The sequence below is a fragment of the Saccharomycopsis crataegensis genome, assembly GCF_037102585.1.
Source record: "Saccharomycopsis crataegensis DNA, jcf7180000000085, whole genome shotgun sequence".
NCBI classification, from domain to species: domain Eukaryota; kingdom Fungi; phylum Ascomycota; class Saccharomycetes; order Ascoideales; family Saccharomycopsidaceae; genus Saccharomycopsis; species Saccharomycopsis crataegensis.
This window is the reverse complement of record NW_027043830.1, coordinates 1,105,492-1,129,838: the sequence shown is the minus strand read 5'-3', so window position 1 is coordinate 1,129,838 and position 24,347 is coordinate 1,105,492. Positions and strand designations below refer to the sequence as shown.

At 36.8% G+C, this 24,347-nt stretch overlaps 6 protein-coding genes across 6 annotated transcripts; 4 read left to right on the top strand and 2 right to left on the bottom strand. All coding sequences in view use genetic code 12, as the record gives it.

Moving 5' to 3' along the window:
* Positions 1-2,763: 2,763 nt before the first annotated feature.
* Positions 2,764-5,868, top strand: DASC09_052030 (uncharacterized protein; the record flags this gene model as incomplete). The annotated part of the gene is made up of 1 exon (XM_064998802.1): positions 2,764-5,868. The coding sequence occupies one exon, from the start codon at positions 2,764-2,766 to the stop codon at positions 5,866-5,868; it is 3,105 nt and encodes a 1,034-aa protein (XP_064854874.1).
* A 749-nt stretch (positions 5,869-6,617) lies between these two features.
* DASC09_052020 (MCT family MFS transporter) lies at positions 6,618-8,102 on the bottom strand (the record flags this gene model as incomplete). The annotated part of the gene is made up of 1 exon (XM_064998801.1): positions 6,618-8,102. One exon carries the CDS (start codon positions 8,100-8,102, stop codon positions 6,618-6,620), a length of 1,485 nt encoding a protein of 494 aa, XP_064854873.1.
* Positions 8,103-11,733: 3,631 nt separating this feature from the next.
* DASC09_052010 (SDR family NAD(P)-dependent oxidoreductase) lies at positions 11,734-12,609 on the top strand (the record flags this gene model as incomplete). Its single annotated transcript, XM_064998800.1, has 1 exon — positions 11,734-12,609. One exon carries the CDS (start codon positions 11,734-11,736, stop codon positions 12,607-12,609), a length of 876 nt encoding a protein of 291 aa, XP_064854872.1.
* A 1,999-nt stretch (positions 12,610-14,608) lies between these two features.
* Positions 14,609-14,902, bottom strand: DASC09_052000 (uncharacterized protein; the record flags this gene model as incomplete). The annotated part of the gene is made up of 1 exon (XM_064998799.1): positions 14,609-14,902. The coding sequence occupies one exon, from the start codon at positions 14,900-14,902 to the stop codon at positions 14,609-14,611; it is 294 nt and encodes a 97-aa protein (XP_064854871.1).
* A 972-nt stretch (positions 14,903-15,874) lies between these two features.
* Positions 15,875-16,747, top strand: DASC09_051990 (uncharacterized protein; the record flags this gene model as incomplete). The annotated part of the gene is made up of 1 exon (XM_064998798.1): positions 15,875-16,747. One exon carries the CDS (start codon positions 15,875-15,877, stop codon positions 16,745-16,747), a length of 873 nt encoding a protein of 290 aa, XP_064854870.1.
* A 2,492-nt stretch (positions 16,748-19,239) lies between these two features.
* Positions 19,240-23,706, top strand: DASC09_051980 (pleiotropic drug resistance family ABC transporter; the record flags this gene model as incomplete). Its single annotated transcript, XM_064998797.1, has 1 exon — positions 19,240-23,706. One exon carries the CDS (start codon positions 19,240-19,242, stop codon positions 23,704-23,706), a length of 4,467 nt encoding a protein of 1,488 aa, XP_064854869.1.
* Between the last annotated feature and the right edge of the window lie 641 nt (positions 23,707-24,347).

The window sequence follows — 24,347 nt, the reverse complement described above, 5'->3', positions numbered from 1 at the left end:
TTTCTTTCAAAATATAGGATCATCTCATACATACACCCAACCCCGACCATCAAAACTATCATCTTCAATTTTTCCTACATTTTCCTACGATTTTCTCCATTTTTTTGACCTAATCAATTCCAGATCTCCTAAATATATTGATGATATACTTACTTTTTTTCCTTATCTTCTATTTCCCAAAATAATTCTCATTACATTCAAACTTTCATCACCATATTATCACACAAACCACCGCAATTCTCCGCCAACTGACCGCTCTGATTTTCAATATAAATACCCTGATCAATCATCCTATCCTCATAATATATCAAATCACCTCCACTTTCTCTTCACTCATCTTTTATTTTTTAATTACCACACAAATCATCCTGCTCTGGTACATTTCCACCACGGAACGGGTCCTGCACCCCTGCTTTTCCCATTTTCAATATCCAAGATATCCCAAATATAAATACTTAACAAAAATAGATTATATTTTTCTAACACGCCTTCAAAATTTATAGTTTTATATGATTTTAAATTGATTTTTCTTTTAATTAAATTACTACATTCATGAGCTTTTACAATCACATCTCCATACTCTATATTATAATTTTCAAATGACAATCCCACTTTTTTCATTGGGACCTCTTAATCATGCTAAATTTCTCCTGATTTCCCAATAGGGTCCCAAACCCCCTGCGAATTTCTCCGAACTGTGCCAATCAATTTCTCCTGTTGGTGCAACGCAAATTTCAAACGCCAATATCTCTACCACATTATATTATCTTTCAGATAAAATTATATATTTTTGCTCAAAATCCTCTCCAGATTTCAACAGCATCATTACTAGCCATGTCCACTAAATATTCATCATTTAAAAATGTCTCCTGGTTGTGCTGCAATGTATTGCATTTCTCCAGATTGCGCGTCTGTATCCCTAGGTAATACATACACCCAACCCCGACCATCAAAACTATCATCTTCAATTTTTCCTACATTTTCCTACGATTTTCTCCATTTTTTTGACCTAATCAATTCCAAATCTCCTAATTATATTGATGATATACTTACTTTTTTTCCTTATCTTCTCTTTCCCAAAATAATTCTCATTACATTCAAACTTTCATCACCATATTATCACACAAACCACCGCAATTCTCCGCCAACTTACCGCTCTGATTTTCAATATAAATACCCTAATCAATCATCATATCCTCATAATATATCAAATCACCTCCACTTTCTCTTCACTCATCTTTTATTTTTTAATTACCACACAAATCATCCAGCTCAGGCCCCGCTCAGCCCGCTGCTCTGGTACATTTCCACCACGGAGCGGGTCCCGCACCCCTGCTTTTCCCATTTTCAATATCCAAGATATCCCAAATATAAATACTTAAAAAAAATACTATTTTTCTCTACTCCACATTCCACTTCTCAGATCCCAAATATCCCCACTTAAAGTGCCCATAATCGCCATTGCGCTCTCGCTGCTAGCCCATTGCGCTCTCGCTGCACTCTGCTAACAACCATTTTTTCGCCCCATACAAACCCGCTGCGCTCTCGCTGCAAAAATGTATGCGATTGCGCTCTGGCTGCCTTTATCTAGCTATATGTTCCAATTTCTTTTCCATGTGTAAGCAGTTTGCAAAGGTATATCTTCTAATTTTGCAGCCTTGTAAGCTAATACACCTTCTTCCATGACCAATTGCCAAAATCTTTGTTTGACAGCTTGATTATAATACCGGTACGAACCTCTATATCTTCGATCTTTCATTTCTGTTTCCATCTCAGCATCTTCTTCTTCGAAAATAGGATCAATTTTCATAATACCTGGTTTTTCAAAATGCTTATAGTCACTGTAACTAAAGCAAGCTTCAACTGGTGCTATTTCAGACTCTAAAGTCATTTCACTTGGTTCAGTATAGAATCTATTACCTAGGCCATCAACATACCCATCAGTTAGTGTCTTGGCTTTCAAGTCCATACTTAGTTTTGGCAGTAAAAGCTTATGCTTTTTTTTTTGTATGTAATCTAGTGATCATATAGAGCCCTAATTAAGCAATAAAAGTGGGAATTGCTCACTTTATATGGAGAACAGCTTACCATACACTCGTTCCCTTTTTTTGAAAACCGTAATTACGTGCTACTATTAATAGTATTATAGATATCAGGCTTTGTAGAAAGTAGCACAGAATTATGGAAAAAATGAGTATAATTTGATTAAACTGAGTAGCTTAGAGGCTTATAGAGCCAGTCACTTAAAAAAAGAAAGGAATTAATATGAATTTTATATACTGTTGGTATGAATAATTGAAGTGCAATAGTATGAACTATTTTTCTTAGATGGTCTGAATAAATCCCACTGCGGTGGTACGAAAAATACCGGAAGTCGGTATGAATTATTTTTTGCCACTGGTATGAACATTTCCGGTGGTTGGTACGAATAAAAAATGAAAACACTGTATGGTGGATCCAGTGAACGCACAACGCTCCAGCAGGTAGTAACGATACAGCAAGACGTCATTTACGTCATACTTCAGGGTCACCATGGAATGGCAGTACAAGGAAAATTTTGCTTATCTCATATGAATCCATAAAAAAAATCTTATACAGTAAGCACATAATTTCAAAAAGCAATCGTTGTTTAAACAAACAAAAAAAAAAAAGAAAAAACATTCCGATTACTAGTACTATTTTCCTGAAACTGGTTTTTTGAAACTTTTTTATCGTGAAAATTAAGGTCCAATTCCATTTCTATTCACACCAATAACGGCGCTGATGGTCGTTCTTGCCCATGTTACCAAAAAAACAGAAATTTACGAAAATGAACCTTATCGCTTGAATGTTGAGCAATGTGCTGAAATATGCCTAACTGACGTAGTTAATGGGTTGCAAGATTCGCAAATTGCCGGCTTAACCCACAAGTATGGCCTCAACAACTTGGGCGATGACCACACCATCTCTTATTTGCGAATTCTCGCTCATCAAGTGTTCAACGCCATGGTTCTTGTATTGATAATCTCTATGGTTATTGCATTTTGCATTAGAGATTGGATTTCTGCAGGCGTTATCGGCTTTGTGGTCTTTGTCAATGTGTTTGTAGGCTTTATTCAAGAAATCAAAGCAGAAAAGACCATGGGCTCGTTGCGGTCCCTAAGCTCTCCTTCGGCTACTGTTGTTAGGAGTGGGAAAACCAGCACTATCAACGCGGAAGAATTAGTTCCTGGTGATATTGTCAAAATTAGTGTTGGTGATACCATTCCTGCAGATTTGCGTTTAATACAAGGTGTAAACATTGAAACCGACGAGGCCTTATTGACAGGTGAATCTTTGCCAGTCGCTAAAAATCCTGAGAAAACTTATACGAATCAAGAACCTATTCCCGTTGGTGACCGATTGAATATTGCCTATTCCTCCTCAGTTGTCACCAAAGGCCGTGCCACTGGTATTGTGGTGGCTACAGGATTGCACCAAGAAATTGGGAAAATTGCTGATTCTTTGAAATCTTCTGATGAAGCCATTATTGTTAAACCGTCCCCTGAAATCTCTACTATCAAGGCAGTTGCTAAAACTTCTTTGAATATTATTCAAAACGTTCTAGGAACCAATGTTGGTACCCCATTGCAACGGAAATTGTCTTGGATGGCAATCCTTCTTTTTTTTGTCGCAGTTATTTTCGCAATTGTGGTTATGGCCTCCCATAAGATGGATGTTAATAGGAGTGTCGCTATTTATGCCATTTGTGTTGCCTTATCAATGATCCCATCATCCCTTGTTGTTGTTTTGACCATCACTATGGCTGTTGGTGCTGATGTTATGGTTAGCAAAAATGTTATTGTTAGGAAGCTAGACTCTCTTGAAGCTCTAGGAGGAATTGATGATATTTGCTCGGATAAAACTGGAACATTGACCTTAGGAAAAATGATTGTGAAAAAAGTTTGGGTTTCTACAGTGGGAACATATATGGTGGATGATTGTAATGAAGTGTACGACCCAACAGCTGGCAAAGTGGTGTTCTATCCTGCCTCTCCAAAACTGATTGATGAATTGGAACATAGACCAAAGTTCACTAACGAAGTTCAATATCCTGAAATTTTTAAAAAATGGATAACTGTGGCGACTTTGGCAAACGTGGCATCGGTTCATAATAATGACGGAAAATGGGGAGCTCAAGGTGACGCCACTGAAATTGCGATTTGTGTTTTTACCAAGAGATTAGGCTATGATAGGACTGAATTTATTGAGTCACAAAAGTTGAAACATTTACATGAATTTCCTTTTGACTCATCCATTAAGAGAATGTCTTCAGTTTATGTTTCTGAGAAGAAAACAAAAGTTTATAGTAAAGGTGCAGTGGAGCGGATTCTTGAGAGATGTGAATCTTGGTATGGCCCTGGCTCCAATAAAGAAGAGCTTATTCCTTTGACTGCTAATGATAAATCATTTATTGAAGAAAATATGAACAGTCTTTCAAAAGAAGGTCTTAGAGTTTTGGCATTTGCCGAACGTATAATTGATGCGTCAGAATATCTCGAAGATCGTGACTCCGTTGAGTCGGGTCTTACCTTTCTTGGATTGGTCGGCATATATGATCCACCTCGCCCTGAGACTAAGGAATCTGTCCGTCTTTGTCATAATGCCGGGATCAATGTCCATATGTTGACAGGTGACATGTTAGGTACTGCCAGAGCCATTGCCAAAGAAGTAGGAATCCTTCCTTCAAACCTTTCTCATTATTCTCAAGAGGTGAATGATAGCATGTGTATGACAGCTACCCAATTTGATAAGCTATCAGACAAAGAAATTGATATGTTGCCAGTGTTACCTCTTGTGATTGCCAGGTGTGCGCCTCAAACCAAAGTTCGGATGATTGAAGCATTACATCGTCGTGGAAAATTTTGTGCAATGACTGGTGATGGAGTGAATGACTCTCCATCTCTTAAAAAAGCTGATGTTGGGATTGCTATGGGTCTTAATGGCTCGGACGTAGCTAAAGATGCTGCTGATCTTGTGTTGACAGATGATAACTTTGCTTCAATCTTGCACGCTATCGAAGAAGGTCGTCGTATGTCGAGTAATATTCAAAAGTTTGTGTTACAATTGCTTGCTGAAAACGTGGCACAGGCGTTATACTTGCTTGTGGGATTAGCTTTTATTGATAGTGATGGGTACTCAGTGTTCCCGTTATCACCGGTTGAAGTGCTCTGGATTATTGTTGTGACTTCATGTTTTCCGGCAATGGGCTTAGGGCAAGAACAAGCGAGCGATGATATTCTTGACTTGCCACCAAACAAAACAATCTTTAGCAAAGAGTTGGTACTTGATATGTTTGTTTATGGTGCATGGATGGCCCTTTGTTGTATTGTCATTTTTGTTAGCGTGGTATATGGTTTGGGAGATGGGAATTTGGGGGAATCTTGTAATACAAGCAGTGTGGGATGTAACTTGGTATTCCGAGGCCGTTCCGCCGCATTTTCTGGATTTACTTGGTGTGCCTTATTATTAGCATGGGAATGTGTTCATGTAAGGTATTCGTTTTTCAATATGCGGCCCGAATCAAAAACCCAGTGGTATGTTTCTTTAGCCAGAGATCTCTGGGAAAATCAATTTTTGTTATGGTCAATAGTTCTTGCCAGTGTGTCGGTGTTTCCGGTAATCTATATACCTGTTATCAACAACAAAGTGTTTTTGCATGGTTCAATTGGACGTGAATGGGGGATTGCTATTGCATTCACAGTTCTATTCCTCATTGGTTGTGAGGGATGGAAATGGGCAAAGAGAGTTTACTTTAGAAGAAAAAATCCAAAATTTTGTGACGATAATGAAAGTAAGGATCCTTTTGTCGAGTTTTACAGTGATGGTAAGTCTGCTAATATCTATTGAATCTGTAACAAAGGTCATACTAAAGGTATCATTATACTATTGATGAACTTCTAGGATGCATCAGTTCACTAATAATCCTTCGTAGAACATTCTAGCATTCCAAAGATTTCCCTTTTGAGTTCTTTAACATGCAAGAGGATATTCTATTACTTTCTATTGTCTTTCATTGTTTCTATTATCTTCTATTGTCTTCTATTACCTTTTAGAAATATCCAATAGTTCTATTGGATAATTCTAATGGAGGATCGAAGTACTTGAATAGAGCGATCTTTCTCGCTTGTTCATTTTATTATTCTTATTTTAGAAGACCCGCTTAGACATTTACACCCTACACCAATAAGGTGATATTCGTCGGTGCCACGAAAAGGCATCGTTACCTTAAAAGGCACAAGGGAAGAAGCCGGCTATATCCGCAGGATACTGGTGGCTTCCGTAGAAGTATATAAAGAGGACTCTGGTCCACTATAAGTGAGTAGAATAGTATAAATAAAAAGCATTCATTCTTAGTACCAGACTCACTAGTAGCCATTGCAATTTATACTTACTTTAACATTCATTTTATTTCATTCGACATAATCACTAGTAGACCAAATTATAATTCCAGCGTCTCAATTCTTTGATTGACATGAGATCAAACTTATATCACAAAATACCTACTATTCAAATTTTGAGCCTTTTTGCAATACAATGTGAAATTCATGTCTATTAACAAATAAGAAAATTTAATAAATAACTATATAACCAACACCCTAGTAAACATGTAACTGATATTTTACCGCGGTCCATCTAGAAGCAAGCCAAAAAACAACACCAGTAAAACCTAAAGCGGAATTAAAAATTATGAAGTTATTGTAGTTCCGGACCGTCGGATTCATTCCAATAAATAAGCCAGAAATTGGGATACCTATCAAGTCCCCTAACGCAACCACAAAGTAGCATGTGGAATATCTTTTGCCAAATTCCTCAACTTTACTAATTTGGCTGATACACAATGGGGTCAAACTCAATACACCAGCTGAAGAAATACCAAAAACCACAGAATAGACGTACAAGCCGCTAGTTAAATGACCGAATGGCAACCAAATAATTAGACAGAAAACAGAAGAGAAAAGAGTCATAATGGTCATGATGTTAAATTTACCAACTTTATTAGATAGATAGCCAGCGAGTGCTCTTGCAATTATTCCAGTAGCATTCATAACAGTGATGAGCAAGTACGAAGTATTCTCGGAATTGCCCATAAATATAGCATAAGAGCTATAATAGGTAGTGGAAATCACAAGGAATACTTCAGAAAAAGTGACACCAAGAACGCAAAAGAGGAATCTTTTATCCCTAAAGGCGTGAACGTCTAGAGTTGTTTTCAAGAACAATATAATTCTTTCGAATACTTTTTTATTATTAGCTGATATTTTTTTTGGAGGAAATCTTGGAGTAATAAAGACTAATGCACCGATGTCCAAAAATAGAAGAAGGAAGGCAAATATTCTCATCGCCCAAGTAAAACCTAAATTAGAGTATAACTTTCTCAACATGATTGGGAAAATGACCCCGCCAAAGGAGCCACCAACAGTGGCTATACCCATTGCAATACCTCTTCGCTTATAGAAATAGTGCCCAATCACCCCAATTAGACTGGAAATTTGAACTGCACTCCCTAAACCAGCTAAGACTCCAAAGGCAAGAATAAATTGATAAATTTCGGAACAGTTACCTGTCATAAAAACACCGACAAATGAAAGAACTCCCCCAATAGATATTGGAATTCTTGGACCATTGCGGTCAAAAAAATCTCCAGTCAAAATACCACACAACAAAGTGATACATAAATATATAGAGAAAATCCATCCAATAGTAGATGCTGATGAATGATTTAATTGGTTTCGAGCGATATATGCTTCTATAGCAGAAATACTGTTGATACAACCGAAACAGTTTACCAAACCAAGAAATGAACCAACAACCGTGCTCCAGGCTTTTACCCCACCATCTGGAAAGTCTATTTCCACATAAGAAATTTGAGAGGTTGATCCAATTTCAATTTCGTTTTGGTTTATTCGATTGGAATCTTTGACTGGTGTCTGCTGCCTTGTTTTTTCAGTTTTGATGCTGGAATCTCTGCTGGAAACATTCAACCCTGAATTGTTTGAAGGTTGGGCATGATCTGAATTAAATTTCTCTTGTTTATGAGCCCCAAATTTTCTATAGATATATGAGATGATAGCAATTGGCATCTTTAAAAATCTGCCAAACAAGAAACCATAACATAATCAAAAAAAAAAAAAAAAAATCAAACGTCAACTGTTTATTTATCATAGATAGCGAAAGTACGCTAAAAGTACACTAGTGTAAAGGATACTAAACATGTTATCGCGTGTCGCGCATATATTAGCGATTTCAATAGCAAAATTCCTCTACCTAATGGAACTTTCTTTACCCTGGGTTGATGCTGTTTATCACTAGCACAATAAAATATTGTATTGAAATAAAAACTATTCACTAGTTATCTGGATAAAACCCTTTTAGTGTCATTTTGTTTAAAAGTACGCCAATTCTAGTAAGTGTTGATGTACTTTTTTTTAGTGTACTTCAGAAGTACGTAGTAGTTTGGATGATACAGTGTTTTCATTTTTTATTCGTACCAACCACCGGAAATGTTCATACCAGTGGCAAAAAATAATTCATACCGACCCCCGGTATTTTTCGTACCACCGCAGCGGGATTTATTCAGACCATCTAAGAAAAATAGTTCATACTATTGCACTTCAATTATTCATACCAACAGAATATAAAATTCATACCAACAGAATATAAAATTCATACCAACAGAATACAAAATTTATACTAAATGCATAAAATTCTTATGTTTTCATTAATATTTTATCTTTGATATTATTAAACATGTTATAGGGGACCCGCAAACCCAATAAAGCCCCTTTGCAATACTCATTTACCATTTCAAAGGCTCATAACCAAATTTTGGAGTGGTTTCGTCCTTCCTTAAAATTTTAAATTTTCATCAATTTGTTTTTGAGCTTTGTTGTGTCTTTATGTAATTTTTTTTATAGTTTTTACTTTTTTTTTTTTTGGTTTGTTTTCTGTATTTTGTTTTCTAATTTTTTTTCTTCATCTTCAATATTTGTTTTCAAAAGAGCTGCTGTTGTAAACAGAGATCAATATGTCTAGAAGCATGTCTGCAGAATCCCTTGTAACTATCAAGGGAAATATTTTCTGTGGCTTCTTTCACCCTTGGAGTTAATTGCTCCTTCTTGCTCAAGTTTGATCTTTTGACTTTACTCTTACATACTGACCAGAATTCTTCTATAGCATTCAACCCTGGAGAATAAGGAGGTAAAAACACAAGTTCCAAGCCACTCAGTGCCACTAGTAACTGAAGATCACGTCGTTTATGAATGGCAGCATTATCAAGGATCAAATATTTCATACCTTTGAGCTCCTCGTTATTTTCTATTTGCTGGATCACTGACTTTACAAAACTGTAGAAGTGATTAGCTGTAGTACCTTTACTCACTTTGTCAATGGTCGTTTCTGAATCAAGTTTTCTCTTCTTATTGGATGTAGCCACTGGAGTTCTGACCTTTAATTCAATACAACCTTTGACAGAAATTGCCCCAATGAACGAAATATTAAGCCCTCTGGTTACGGGAACAGTAAGAACTGCTTTTTCACCTACAGCAGACCATCCATACTCACGCCGCATACTGATATTGAAACCTGCTTCGTCGATGAAAATACAGTTTTGACTAAAGTCGAGCTTGTCTTTATACTTCTCTGCCCACTCGAGTCTCTGTTTCTTCAATTCCTCCAGACTTCTTCTCAAAGCCCATTTAGAAATACGTTTGAGACTTAGCTTACAGACCTTGGTTACAAAGTTATAGATTGTTGTAGCCTTGGCTCTTACATTGGTGAAGGCTTTCTTGAGTCTCTCCAACATAAAATCGAGAGTCACTGTAGCATCTTCCTTTATCAATTTTTGAAGGAATTCCTTATGCTCACCAGTAAGAAGGGGCTTACGACCTCTTTTCTTTGTTGGCTCCGAGATACCATTTAATTCATTAACAAGTATTTTGTTCCAATTTCTTTTCCATGTGTAAGCAGTTTGCAAAGGTATATCTTCTAATTTTGCAGCCTTGTAAGCTGACACGCCTTCTTCCATGACCAATTGCCAAAATCTTTGTTTGACAGCTTGATTATAATACCGGTACGAACCTCTATATCTTCGTTCTTTCATTTCAATTTCCATCTCGGCATCTTCTTCTTCTTCGAAAATAGGATCAATTTCCATGATATCCATGATACCTGGTTTTTCAAAATGCTTATAGTCACTGTAACTAAAGCAAGCTTCAACTGGTGCTATTTCAGACTCTAAAGTCATTTCACTGGGTTCAGCATAGAATCTATTACCTAGGCCATCAACATACCCATCAGTTAGTAGCTTGGCTTTCAAGTCCATACTTAGTTTTGATGGTAAAATCTTATGCTTTTTTTGTAAGTAATCTGGTGATCATATAAAGACCGAATTGAATGTCAAAAGTGGGAATTCATCATCTTAAATGGAGAACAGCTCCTACCATACATTCGTTCCCATTTCTTGAAAACCGTAATCACGTGATATTATTGATATAATTATAGATATCCGGTTTCAAAGAAAGTAGCACAGAATTATGGAAAAAATGAGTATAATTTGATTAAACTGAGTAGCTTAGAGGCTTATAGAGCCAGTCACATAAAAAAAAGAAAGGAATTAATATGAATTTTATATACTGTTGGTATGAATAATTAAAGTGCAATAGTATGAACTATTTTTCTTAGATGGTCTGAATAAATCCCGCTGCGGTGGTACGAAAAATACCGGGGGTCGGTATGAATTATTTTTTGCCACTGGTATGAACATTTCCGGTGGTTGGTACGAATAAAAAATGAAAACACTGTATATGATTATTATAAAAAAAAAAAAAAAAAAACTAAATAAGATCACGCCTCTGGCGCATCACCTTGCATAACATTGAACAATCCGCTCCCTCAATTTTCAAGATAAGAATAATTAAATCATATTACAAAAATAACATTTTTATTTCTCTAATTTTTAAAACCCTTCTCAGCTCTCAGTTTTTCCTGGAAAAAAGCCCCCGAAATCACGAATTTACAACCCTAGAGACGGACGTCTTTCTCGTTACGCAGGTTGATAACATAAGACAGTTAACCTTTTTTTTTTACCATTGATTCAACTTTGAAGTCTCTGAAAGCCGACAGGAATGATTATTATAAATACAGTGGCTAATTCTTATCATAATCCACCAGAGAGTGGAATATATAAGTATATATGACATATATATTATATGTATATTATCGGGGGAAATAATGTTATTGTCGACTTCGCGCGATTATGGCTTGTAGTAGGGTAAGATCTATCCGGTCGGTGGTAGCGGCGGATAGAGTCTAAGGATATCGGATTTAAGATAATTCTGGATTAATACAAACAATAACTTAATAAAGTTAACAACGTAGTAAAATATAATAATTGAATAATGTTCTCTCTCTGAAAATAGTAGAGAGATAATGATAGTAGAATAAGTAAAATAAACAGAAAGTACGAAAAGTATGGGTTAGGAGTAATGGTGTTATGGCTATTATCACTCTAGGGTGTTGTTAGCAAAAAGTGTACAAGTACGACTAGTACAACAATCTGTGGTCACATGTGCATGTAAAAATTAGACTGTAAAATCGGGGAGATGAAAAGTGGTAATTAAATTCCTACATTAATGTAATAAAATACAGTGATCCAACCCTTTCTTACCGCACGTCCCTGGCTTAAATCGTTCAAAGTCATTGTTCAAAGCCATTATGTCACAAAAAACTGCCCTTATCACCGGTGCTGGTGGCGGCATTGGAGCGGCCCTTTCTAAGATTTACGCCAAAAACGGTTATAAAGTGTTTGCCGTCGATATCAAGTTTCCTGATGAAGTGAAAGCAGACTTCAAAGAACAAGAAATCTCGATCTTCCACACCGATGTCACCAAGTCTGCAGAAATCAAAGATCTTAAGACCAAGCTTGTTGAGGAATTCGGATTGACGAAGTTGGACGTACTCTATAATAATGCTGGTGTTATTTCTGCATTGCCTGCTACCGACTTCGGTGATTCTGTTTTGGATTACATTAACGGGGTCAACTTCGTCGCTCCAATTAAAATGGTTAGAGAATTCTCCAGGTTTGTTGTGAAGGCTAAGGGTACTATTGTTTTTACCACCTCGGTCACCGGCTGGATCCCTCTTACTTACAACTCTGTGTACGCCGCCACCAAGGCTGGTCTTGACCAATACGCTCGTACTCTTAACAGTGAATTGAAACCTTTGGGGGTCAAGGTCATCAGTATGGTAACTGGGGCTGTCGATACTGGAATTGGAAAACGTTCCGAGTTGCCAGAGGACAGTATTTTTAATACACCAGAAACCCTTGAAAATATTGAGTTCGAGAGAAGTTTGCTCAAGTTCGAGAAAGGAATGGACCCTACAATATACGCCGAAAGAGCCTATATTCAACTTGACCGTGCTACCCTCAACACATTTAGGCTCTTTGAAGGGAAGAGAGCTGGATTATACTATTTCATGTTCAAATGGTTGCCAGTTCAGCTAATGAACCAGTTCATGCGTGACAGATACAAGAACACCGGAATTTACCCTTCGATTTTAAAGAAATTGGAGGCTGAATCCGCTAAATAAGGCATTTCATCCATATCATTCGATGCTATTTTCTGCGGTATATTTTCTAATAGCAAGCTAAGTGTTATCTCTTGATATTTCCATCTATTGCATTTGGCCTCATGTTTAATTCAAATATGGCTCTCAATGTGGAAACAGCCGCATATTTGAAAACCAGTTCCATCCTCAATGAAGAACTCAAAATGAAAAATTTTCAACTTTATGTCCATTAACCTATGGTAGTGAAAAAAGAAAGAAAACAATAAATGAAAAAAAAATAAAAAATGCTGCCCTATTATTAAAATCTTGATCAAAGAAATCGAAAACTGCCAAAAAAATAAAAATAATAGCTAAGCGTGATTGTAAATTTGATCTATTAATATTTCCTTCAGCCTCTTCTTGTGTCATCCATTCATTCTTATCATTGATTTTACTATACAATCACCTGAATCCAGATAATGCAATATAGTGCGAAAATAAAATAAAATAAAATAAACAATTAAGTATATTATGGTGAAAACGGTGATAATTTGTATTGTATGACATTAACACTAATCTAAACCTCATTCAATATAAAAATGATCTACTTCATTCACACTCCTTAAATGCATTCATGGATACATTCCAATTCAATAAAAAATAGAACTTCACTATTTTCATAAAAATATATACTCAACGTCATCTTCACGCGTTTTAATGGACTGAGAGTTCCTAATATTCTTCTTGGATGCTCTTTTTTTTTTTTTTTTTTTTCCATCCCTAATTTTCTCTTTTTAATTCACTTATAATGTACTAACTATCTGCATCTTACGTTTCATGAGAAGGCAAACTTGCCCAAAGTTTAGCAGATAAAAAGCCAGGGGGGGTCAGGTTAATCTATTAAAACTACTTATCTTTCCCTTTTAAAACTCTAAAAAATGTCTACTTTACTTTACAATTCGTCGTTTACTCGGGATAGTTCATTATTTGCATTTTTAAACTCACAATCACTCAAAAATAAAACTTCCAACTTTTTTTTTTACATAGTCAAATATCAGAACTCAACCTTTTGTGCTTTGTATCTTTTATAGTATCTTGAAAACTACATATTATAAACCTGTATTTCTGTTATTATCTTCTTTTCTTATTCAATTCATATTAATTGCATCACAACCTATTGTCTTAGCAATACATCTACTGGCTAACGTCTGTTTGAAGTGCCAATTGCACGCGGAACAAAAAGATAGACCCAGAAAAAAAAATGTCATTACCTTCAAGTGTCTTTAAATGAACAGGCCGTGAAACTTCAAAATATAAACTATTCCAGAGTATCCTTCATTGAATAAACAAGAGATACAAAATCTAACCACTAAAATTTTTACCGGATATTTCTAGATGCTCACGATTCAGATTGCACAATAAGCCATTGAAAGTCGCATACTTCCAAGCACAAAAAGGTTGGATCAAATAGGTCAAATGAAGCTATTCTAGAAAGGTAAAGGAATAAAAGAAATAATAAAAGGAACTTATATAGGTGACAGCGAAGGTTATGCATTTAGACCTAATCACCGGAGCCATTAATCAGGAAGTCCGGAGTGGCTATCCGGTGGGGACGGAAGGAAGGGTCTTTTAATTTAGAGTTCACGTCTGACACGTTGCCACCGCAATGGTATATGCGACACCACCTATTCATTCATCCATCAATGATTTGTCGACGTATCTTTAATGAATAGGTTAGAGACCACGTGCCTACTATCTAAGCCAAAGATATTGATCTTGCTAAAATCCACCTCAAGATTCACTAACAAGTAATAATATTATTGACTCCAGAGATTAGTTTCATATTGTTATTACAATAGCCATTGCTTTTTTTTATTACTATTATTTTTGTAAAATACATAATTTCTATATAGAATTAGCTGAATATAATATAATGCGGATTGTTTATTTTTTTTTGCTAACCGGTGTCATAAATATCTCAGCATTGTGTCTTTAGCTACTTTGTTAAATTTTTGAGACTGAAAAATCATGGAAAAATTGATTAAGCAGCTTGTTGTGGCAACTTTTCTTTCCGGTCATAACCATCTAATTCAGCTGGAGTTTCGTCGAAATCTTTGAAAATATTACTGTCACCAATATAACAAAAGTAAATGGCGTAAACCATCCCACCAAACAAGATCAAAAACCATAAAAGAAAGCAGATCAACCCCTTACTGGCGACATCACTATCAGAGAGACGAGGGTTTCTTTTGGCAGCGTAGACAACAGAGAAGAATGGGAGAACTAGACAACCAAGAGGGACAAGAATGTGGGCAAGAATGGAGGTTTTGGCCATTTTTAAGATTGATATGGGAGAAATGAGTGATTTGGAGTGAATAAGAAGGACGTGTGACTAGTAGTGGGAGTACCAGCTATTTATACCAACAGGGAAAACCATGGCAAAACTTTTCGCTGGGTCGTGTTGTGGATTGGGCCATTTTCGTGGATGAGAAAGTTTACCCGGGCTTAGAATTACTTTCTCCTCCCCTTTGGTATCAATTGGTACATTGTTGTTAACAACAAATAAGTTGACGCTTTTGTTTATGTGAGATTTCACTTCTAGCTTCTTTGATGAGAAAGAGTGTAGATCCTGGTTGACAGTTTATTGATAATCGCCCAACTTTGTGTGTGCTGTGTTAGATGTAGGAAAATGAAGTCAGGCATTTTGTGTGTGTGTGTGTGTGTGTCAAAGTGTTAGCAGCTATATTAATACATGCGTATGATATTTTCGAGACTTTGAGAAGCTAAGGAATATTCAATTATTGTGGACTGTAGAACTAATAGATTCATTGAAAGCATATTCCAAGAAAAGTTAAAAATTAAGGAGAAATATAGGACTACCCCAGGCCAACATTATGCTATTGTAGATACACACTCTTTGAGAACACTTCACGGTGTCCTTCTGATAGTGATTCCCTGGGAGCACAGATAGATAAAAGGAAGCAAGCTACTTGATCTGCTCGAACGTCTTATTATTGTTTTTTACTGAGAAATCACCACGCCAAAAGCTGAATCGGTGACACATGCAGTGAAAAGAAGAGAAAAGGTAACAAAAGAAAAAAAAACAACAAAAAAAAAAAAATCTTTTTTTAGAATGCCATCAGATCCGTGAAAGGTGAGTGGGTCCCCCCCGCCCAAAAAAAAAATAAAAAACAAAAAAAAAACAAAAACAATATACATTATATCATTTTATAGTTTAGTAAGGGGTTCCTGAAAACTACAAAGACGTCTGATATTTTCACACCTATTATTGATACAAACGGCAATCATGCATCTCTCCACATTCTGCTCTCTTTTTGCTGTCGCTGGTAACTTAGCGCTTGCCATCCCTGAACGTGAAAGATCCTTGTTGGACCTGGTCAGCTCTGTTGAGTTGCACAAGAGAGACGACAGAAACGGATACTTGTCTCTGTGGTTGCAGTCAAAGGCCTCACAATACAACCAGGTCAGTTACGTTGAGCAAGAAGCGTCTCAAGTATTGGCTTATGATTTGACGAATGGAAATGGCAATGATTATACTGCTAACCAAATCTACTATCTGGTTTATCTTTCATGCTTGGGAGAGAATTCCATCGCCATTACTGCTACTGGCTCAAACTTGATTTCATTGCAAGAACTGGTTTATTTTAAATGTACTAACTCGGCTCAAGCACTTGCATGGGATTACTACACCAAAAATAATGACAGTTCAAGCTACACTGATAGTTACACAGAAGATGTAATGACATCCACAAAGAATGAATCAAACAACGCAATTACTTCAGCGTATAGTAGTAGTTCTAGTACAAATGCTAGCTCTACTTTTGATTATACACATAGCTATACCAGCCATGATTCCACCCTTACTACAATGAGTGTTTCCTCAGGGGCTTCTTCTGATACTTTAACTTTTTCTTCAGAATTCGAATCTTTATCATCATCATCATCCTCCTCTTCATCATCATCCTCCTCCTCCTCTTCATCATCCTCCTCCTCCTCTTCATCATCATCCTCTTCATCTACTTCATCCTCCGCTTCATCTACTTCATCCTCCTCCTCTTCATCCTCCTCATCATCTTCGCTGCCTAGTTCAGACGGTGTTGCTATTCTTGCTATTCCAGCTGGATTTGCTTTAATTGGCGGGATGCTTGCTATAATCTAGTTACAGTACAGTTAGAATCATTCTAGATCTGGAACAACAACTTTAGCTCATGCCAATGTGGATGTCACTTTTAACTATTGCTTGATTGACTACGGTTCCCAAAGTCTATCTCCTTTCATTTTTCTTATATAATCATCTCCAGTGTTTTTTCTTGCAATAGAGATGAATTTTTCTTTCTAAATTTAAACTTATTAGCAATAGCTCTTTTTTCTTTCTGTAATAGATGACTATTTTTCAGCCTGGAATTAGATCAAAGTATATATATTACGAGCTCCACACCAGCACTACATGGAACCTATCCTATAATGACAAATAATACTTGTGGTTGGGATGTACTGGCTATGCCAGAACTATCCGGTTGCTCAACACCATTAGATTCTGAACAGGAAGGATTAGATGATGAGGTATCCATTGCAAATTTGGTTAATAGTTCGGTCGGCCAATTGGTTTATTTATCAGTTAATCTGCTTCTTATAAAAGAGTTTTAGACTTAGATCGAGTTAAGCTCGTTCCAGCAATAAAGTTATTATTTCATGACATATAAGAGCCCTTTTGCACATGATATCCCTATACACTGTCAGTGGTGTGTAGCCACTTATCAGGGTTCATAGCATTGTTGAAAACTAAGCACGTGTGTTATTATTCAATAAAACATATTTTGTTATGTTGGAATCCAGACGCTTCTACGCACAGCAAAAGTTTAAAATAAACGAGAAAATGAGTTGATCGAGAAATCAATGATGATGATGAGACTAAATAAAGATAAAAGATAAAGCTAAAAATAAAAATAAGGTGTGTATGTATATAGTATTGACCGGTATTCAGGAGTCCAGCTATCTGACCCGGCTGTCCGGTGGAACTAGTGGTGTGGCCAGGTTCTAACAAAGTATGATCCTAGTCTAAAGAGAACCACCATCGTGTAGACCCTAAAAATACTCACCAAGTACAATAGAAATATCCAGGATCCCCTTTCTCAATTTTTCCAAACAATACCATAACCCCACTTTCTCCTTTGATTAATGTGTTTCCCAAATAGAAAATGTATTCGTCATGTCCGTAGTTAAGTTTGACTATTTGTTTTCAATTGTCCCAACTAACACTTTGATTAATTTTTTTTTTTGATTCTTTGACTGGCATTCCAATATGGAAACATTCAACAGTATCAATGTAAACTAGAGCCTCTTGGCTTCCATTTCTTTAACGGTAGATTAAAACACAAGGCCGATGTTTAATTCCTTAGTCTCGTAATAATATAAGTCACATTCAATGATTTAAGTATGAATGTAGTTCAGCACAAACCAAACCGATAAGGAAGAAATCCATCTTTGTTTGAATTCTCATGATAGTGAAAACTGAGAGAGATGCACACACCCAATATTCAATCGAAACCAATATATTACATGACATGAAATATCAGATACAGGTGTTATAATAGCTCCACTCTTTGAAAACAAAATAGAAAAACGTTCAGCATCTACTTTTTCAGCAGACTTGAATACTGTGTCTCCAAAACTATCTGAGTTAGGTCGATTCCACTGTTCAGGTCTGTACAGTTGAGCGGACCCATATGTTACTATTTATTTTCTCCTATACATTAGAACTCTTGAAGAGCTGTCGAAGCAAAACCTAAGGATGAGGTAATATTTTCGCCTTTGATGCTGTTGAAATTCCATATACAGAAGATTTGAAAAACAACAACTGGATTTTCCCCGGAATTGAGCGAATACGCTGTGTGAGACCACTAGGGTTTCTAAGGGTTGAGCAAATATAAGGTAGCCGTGGCAAAAAAAAAAAAACAAAAAAAAAAAGAAGAAGAATAAGAAGAAGTTTTCACTGTTATTCCTCTTCTTCTTCATCTTCCATGTTGCACACCTTCCATGGCTATTGTGCTTTCTCCAAGGGTATGTATCAAAAATTAATTTGATAACGTTTTTGATTAGTAACCACGCGTTTATCGGGAAAAACCGCATCAAGGGGCAGTGCGGGGGGACCCTCCGGATTTAACCCCAAGTGACTTGCGGGAACCACTTCTCCATTAGGAAGGCAAGCCCTCACACAACGCAAATATCGGGGATGCTCTCGCTCGATAAACTCCGACCGCTATTCCCGTAGAACACACACACACCCTTCGTAAACAGCCCTATTCTCCACTAATTTCAACCAACTGGATACCATAAACGTCATAAGAATATGGCTTATTAGAAAGACATTCTTGTGACCCAAAATAACCACCCCGGTTATTGCTAATCCGTGAAGTAGACTCCTCCGAATGCAAGATACCTCACAGGGAGTTAACGCTCGTATTTCCTTTTTTACTTGTTTGTCATTGCACAAATTTTTCTTTTTTTTTTTTTCAAACACACGCATATATATAGTGCGCGCTGTTCCCCTGTACGAACTCAACCGTCGTATTGGAAGAAAAATAAAAAGAATTTTAAATAAACAAATAATAATAAAACTTTTCCATCAGAAGTTTCAGAATTATCAGCCCAATGAGTTCTGAGATTTATGACTCCATCAACAAAACCTCGTCTACTTCTAGTGATGCCGCTAGTAGCAACGACGGTTCAGAAAATGATGTTGCAAATTACCAAGGGTTCGACAAGAAGGTTGCAGAAGAAATTAAAGACTTAGCCAGAACATTATCAAGAAGTTCGAATTTGACCAGGCAAAATTCCCACACCTCATTTACTTCAGTGTTGAACTCTCCACCTGTTATTCCTTTTGCAGAAGATGATTTAGACCCTCGATTAGATCCAAATTCCGATGAATTCGATTCCAAGCGTTGGGTTGTGAATATGGAAAAGTTGATGAACTCTGACACAGATTTTTACAAACCATCGTCTTTGGGTGTCGCGTTCAAAAACCTTAGGGCTACCGGTACCGCTGTTGATGCCGATTATCAATCTGATTTCGCCAACTTCATTCCAAAGTTTACCAAGTTGGGGTTAGATAAGTTTATTTTGAGAAGAAAAGCTCCAACATTCGACATTTTGAAACCAATGGATGGTCTTTTGAAACCAGGTCAGTTGTGTGTTGTTTTGGGTAAACCAGGTGCTGGTTGCACAACTTTTTTGAAATCTATTGCAACTCAAACCTACGGGTTCAAAATTTCTGACACCACCGAAATTATGTATGACGGTATTTCTGCCCAAGAAATCCATAAGCATTACAGAGGTGATGTTGTTTACTGTGCCGAAACTGAAAACCATTTCCCAAATTTACTGGTTGGTGATACTTTGAAATTCGCTGCGCTAATGAGAACCCCTCAAAACAGACCTGAAGGTATTACTAGAGACGAGTATGCTCAACATATGACTGACGTTTTTATGGCCACTTACGGTTTGAGCCACACTAAAAACACCAGAGTGGGTAATGATTTCATCCGTGGTGTTTCTGGTGGTGAAAGAAAAAGAGTTTCTATTTGCGAAGTTGCTTTATCTGGTGCCAAGGTCCAATGTTGGGATAATTCTACCAGAGGTTTAGATTCTGCCACCGCGTTGGAGTTTGTCAAGGCATTGAAAACTGCTGCTGTCGTACAAAATAGAACTCCGATGGTCGCTATCTATCAATGTTCTCAAGCTGCTTATGATATTTTTGATACTGTTCAATTATTGTACGAAGGTTATCAAATCTACTTTGGTGATGCCAAAAAAGCAAAGGAATATTTCCTTGCTATGGGTTACGAATGTCCTCCAAGACAGACCACTGCAGACTTTTTGACCTCTGTTACTTCTCCATCAGAACGTATTGTGAGAAAAGGCATGGAAGGCACTGTGCCAAACACTCCAAAAGAGATGTATGACTATTGGATGAGCTCTCCTGAATACACACAATTGTTGAAAGAAATTGATGACTACAAGAACCTAATCCAAGATGGTCAGAAAGCAAATGCCTTTAAGGAGTCTCACAACGCACGTCAATCGAAAAGAGCCAGACCTTCTTCCCCTTACACACTCTCATATCCTCAACAAATCAAATACATCATGGATAGAAACTGGCTCAGAACCAAGGGTGATCCTTCCATTACTATATTCACTATCTTTGCTCAATCCATTATGGCATTGATTATCTCTTCAGTTTTTTATAATCTTAGGTCTGACACTAACAGTTTCTACTTAAGAACCGCATCCCTTTTCTTTGCTGTTTTGTTCAATGCGTTTGGGTCTCTTCTTGAAATTTTCTCTTTGTTCGAAGCTCGTCCAATTATTGAAAAGCACAAAACTTATGGTCTTTACCATCCTTCTGCTGATGCTTTGGCGTCCATTATAACAGAATTACCTACAAAAATTTTCATTTCTTTGGCGTTCAACTTGGTGTTTTACTTTATGGTTAATCTTAGACGTACTCCAGGCCATTTCTTCTTTTATTTGCTTGTGAATTTCACTGCTAGTTTATCCATGTCTCATATTTTCAGAACAGTGGGTTCTGCTTCCAGTTCTTTGTCTGCCTCCATGACTCCTGCTTCTATTCTTTTGTTGGTTTTCATTATTTACACCGGTTTTGTCATCCCTGTCCCTGATTTGCTTGGTTGGTCTAGATGGATCCATTATCTTAACCCAATTCAATATGCATTCGAGGCCTTGGTTGCTAATGAATTCCATGACAGAGATTTTGACTGTGCTCAATATGTTCCATCAGGAAATGGGTACCCAAAATCCGGGGAAAATGTGATCTGTACTCCTGTTTCCTCCAAACCTGGTCAAACTTTCGTTAACGGTGATGCTTACATCAACTCATTATTCCACTATTTCTGGGCTCATAGATGGAGAAATTGGGGTATCGTGGTGGGTTTCGCCGTGTTTTTCCTTGGTGTTTACCTCCTCTTATGTGAATACAGTAGAGCCTCTATGCAAAAGGGGGAAATCTTGCTTTTTCAAAAGAAATCTTTGAAGAAATCAAAGACCCAAAAGATTAAAGATGACATTGAAGCTGGCCCAATTGAGAAAATTAGAATTGAAGATGAAGCTGCTGAGAAAGTATCGTCATCTGACTCCTCTTCTAAAAAATCTCACAAAAATGTTTTCCATTGGAAGGACTTGACTTACCAAGTGAAAATCAAATCAGAAGATCGTGTTATTTTGGATCATGTTGCTGGCTTTGTTAAACCAGGTACTGTCACTGCTTTGATGGGTGCTTCTGGTGCTGGTAAAACTACTTTGTTGAATGCTTTATCTGATCGTTTGACAAGCGGTGTTATTACAGAGGGAAAGAGAATGGTTAATGGACGCCAATTGGATAAGTCTTTTCAAAGATCCATTGGTTATGTTCAACAGCAAGATTTGCACTTGGAAGTTTCCACCGTCCGTGAAGCGTTGCTTTTTTCTGCCGAATTGCGTCAACCAGCTAGTGTTCCAAAAGAAGAGAAGGTTGCTTATGTCGAAGAGGTGATTGATTTACTTGAAATGAGACCTTATGCTGGAGCTGTCGTTGGTGTTGCTGGTGAAGGCTTGAATGTTGAACAAAGAAAGAGATTGACTATTGGTGTTGAATTGGCAGCCAAACCTGAATTACTTGTTTTTCTTGATGAGCCAACCTCTGGTCTTGATTCCCAAACCGCTTGGTCTATTTGTCAGTTGATTAGAAAGTTAGCCAACCATGGGCATGCTATTTTGTGTACTATCCATCAACCTTCAGCCATTTTGATGCAAGAATTTGATAGATTATTGTTTTTGCAAAGAGGCGGTAGAACTGTTTATTTCGGTGAATTAGGTGAAGGTTGTCATACTATGATTGACTACTTTGAGAAATATGGTGCTTCAAAATGTCCTCCAGATGCCAATCCTGCTGAATGGATGCTTGAAGTTATTGGTGCTGCTCCTGGATCCCACGCCAACCAAGATTATCACGATGTTTGGAAAAACTCTAGTGAATTCAAGGACCTTCATATCGAATTAGATAACATGGAAGCTGAATTATCTCAATTGCCAGTTGACGAGGACCCTGAAAAGTACAAGAACTATGCTGCAAGTCTCTGGAAGCAATATTTGTTAGTTACTGAGAGAGTCTTCCAACAGACATGGAGAACTCCTAGTTATATTTATTCCAAGTTGTTGATGACTGTGGCTTCTTCTTTGTTCAACGGTTTCACTTTCTTCATGGCCAAGAAATCTTTGCAAGGATTGCAATCGCAAATGTTTGCCATTTTCATGTTCATTACTGTGTTTAATTGTTTGGTTCAACAGTACTTGCCAAATTTTGTTGCTCAACGTGATTTGTACGAAGCTAGAGAAAGACCATCAAAAACCTTTTCTTGGGTTGCTTTCATTTCTGCCCAAATCACCTCAGAAATCCCATGGCAAATTTTCGCTGGTACCTTGGCTTTCTTCTGTTGGTACTATCCAGTTGGTTTACAACATAATGCTGCATTTGCTGGTGATCTCCATGGCCGTAGTGTGATGATGTGGGTTGTTGTTGTTCTCTTCTATGTTTATACTTCTACCATTGCTCAATTGGTCATCTCATTCAATGAGCTTGCTGCGAACGCTGCCAACCTTGCCTCGATGTTGTTCACAATGTGTTTGATTTTCTGTGGGGTTATGTCTCCTCCAAACGTTATGCCAGGATTCTGGATTTTCATGTACAGATGTAACCCAATGACCTATGTTATAGATGCGATGTTGTCACTTGCTATTGCTGACAATGAAGTGACGTGTGCTGCCAATGAGTATTTGAATTTCCCACCTCCTGAAGGAATGTCATGCTACCAATACATGGAACCATACATTCAAAGCTCTGGTGGCTATTTGATGTCTTCGACCATGAATTCTACTACTGATTGCTCTTTTTGTACTGTTTCGAAAACCAACACTTATCTTTCTCAATTACAAATTGATCCAAGTAAAACTGGACGCAATGTTGGTATTTTCTCTGCGTTTATCTTTATTAACATGATTGGTACAGTGTTTTTCTATTGGTTGTCTAGGGTTCCAAAGGGCTCTGGAAAAAGATCATCTTAAAATAATCTCCATCTGGGTTAGCTTTTCTTTCTTTCTTTGCTTTTCTTTTTCTTACAGATTTTTTCTGTGTGATAGTTTTAATTTATGGATTATTCCATAGTTTGTCCTTGTATTTCTTTTTTTGATTTTGCCTTTCTTGATTTTGTCTTTCTAAATTTTTCTCATCTTAACATACAAATATATTTAATATTATTTATTCATATCTGAAGTGTAGGCAATGCAAATTGATTTTTAATTATTAATTGAAGGCTGGTTGTGATTATGGCTATTATCACCTGCTAGGCTTACAAATTTTCAATTATTTCAATTGACTTTCAGGTTTCACACTGGTTAGCCGAACCTACACGCTTGGAATTACTATAGAATAAATCTTAAATTATTAATGGTCTTCTTCAGAAATTAAATAAAAAAGAAACCTTTAGAACTGTTAATATTAAAATACATTCAAGTTTGTAAAAGGAACATACAAAATAAACTTGATCAACAATTGCAAACAATAGTTATTCTGATCGGAAAAACATTAAAAAAGAAAAAGAAAACCTACACATTAATGGCCATTATATTATTAATACTCAAAATTAATATCAAATTGTGATTATATGAATAAAGAAAAAATAAATAATAATCTGTTATCACCATCC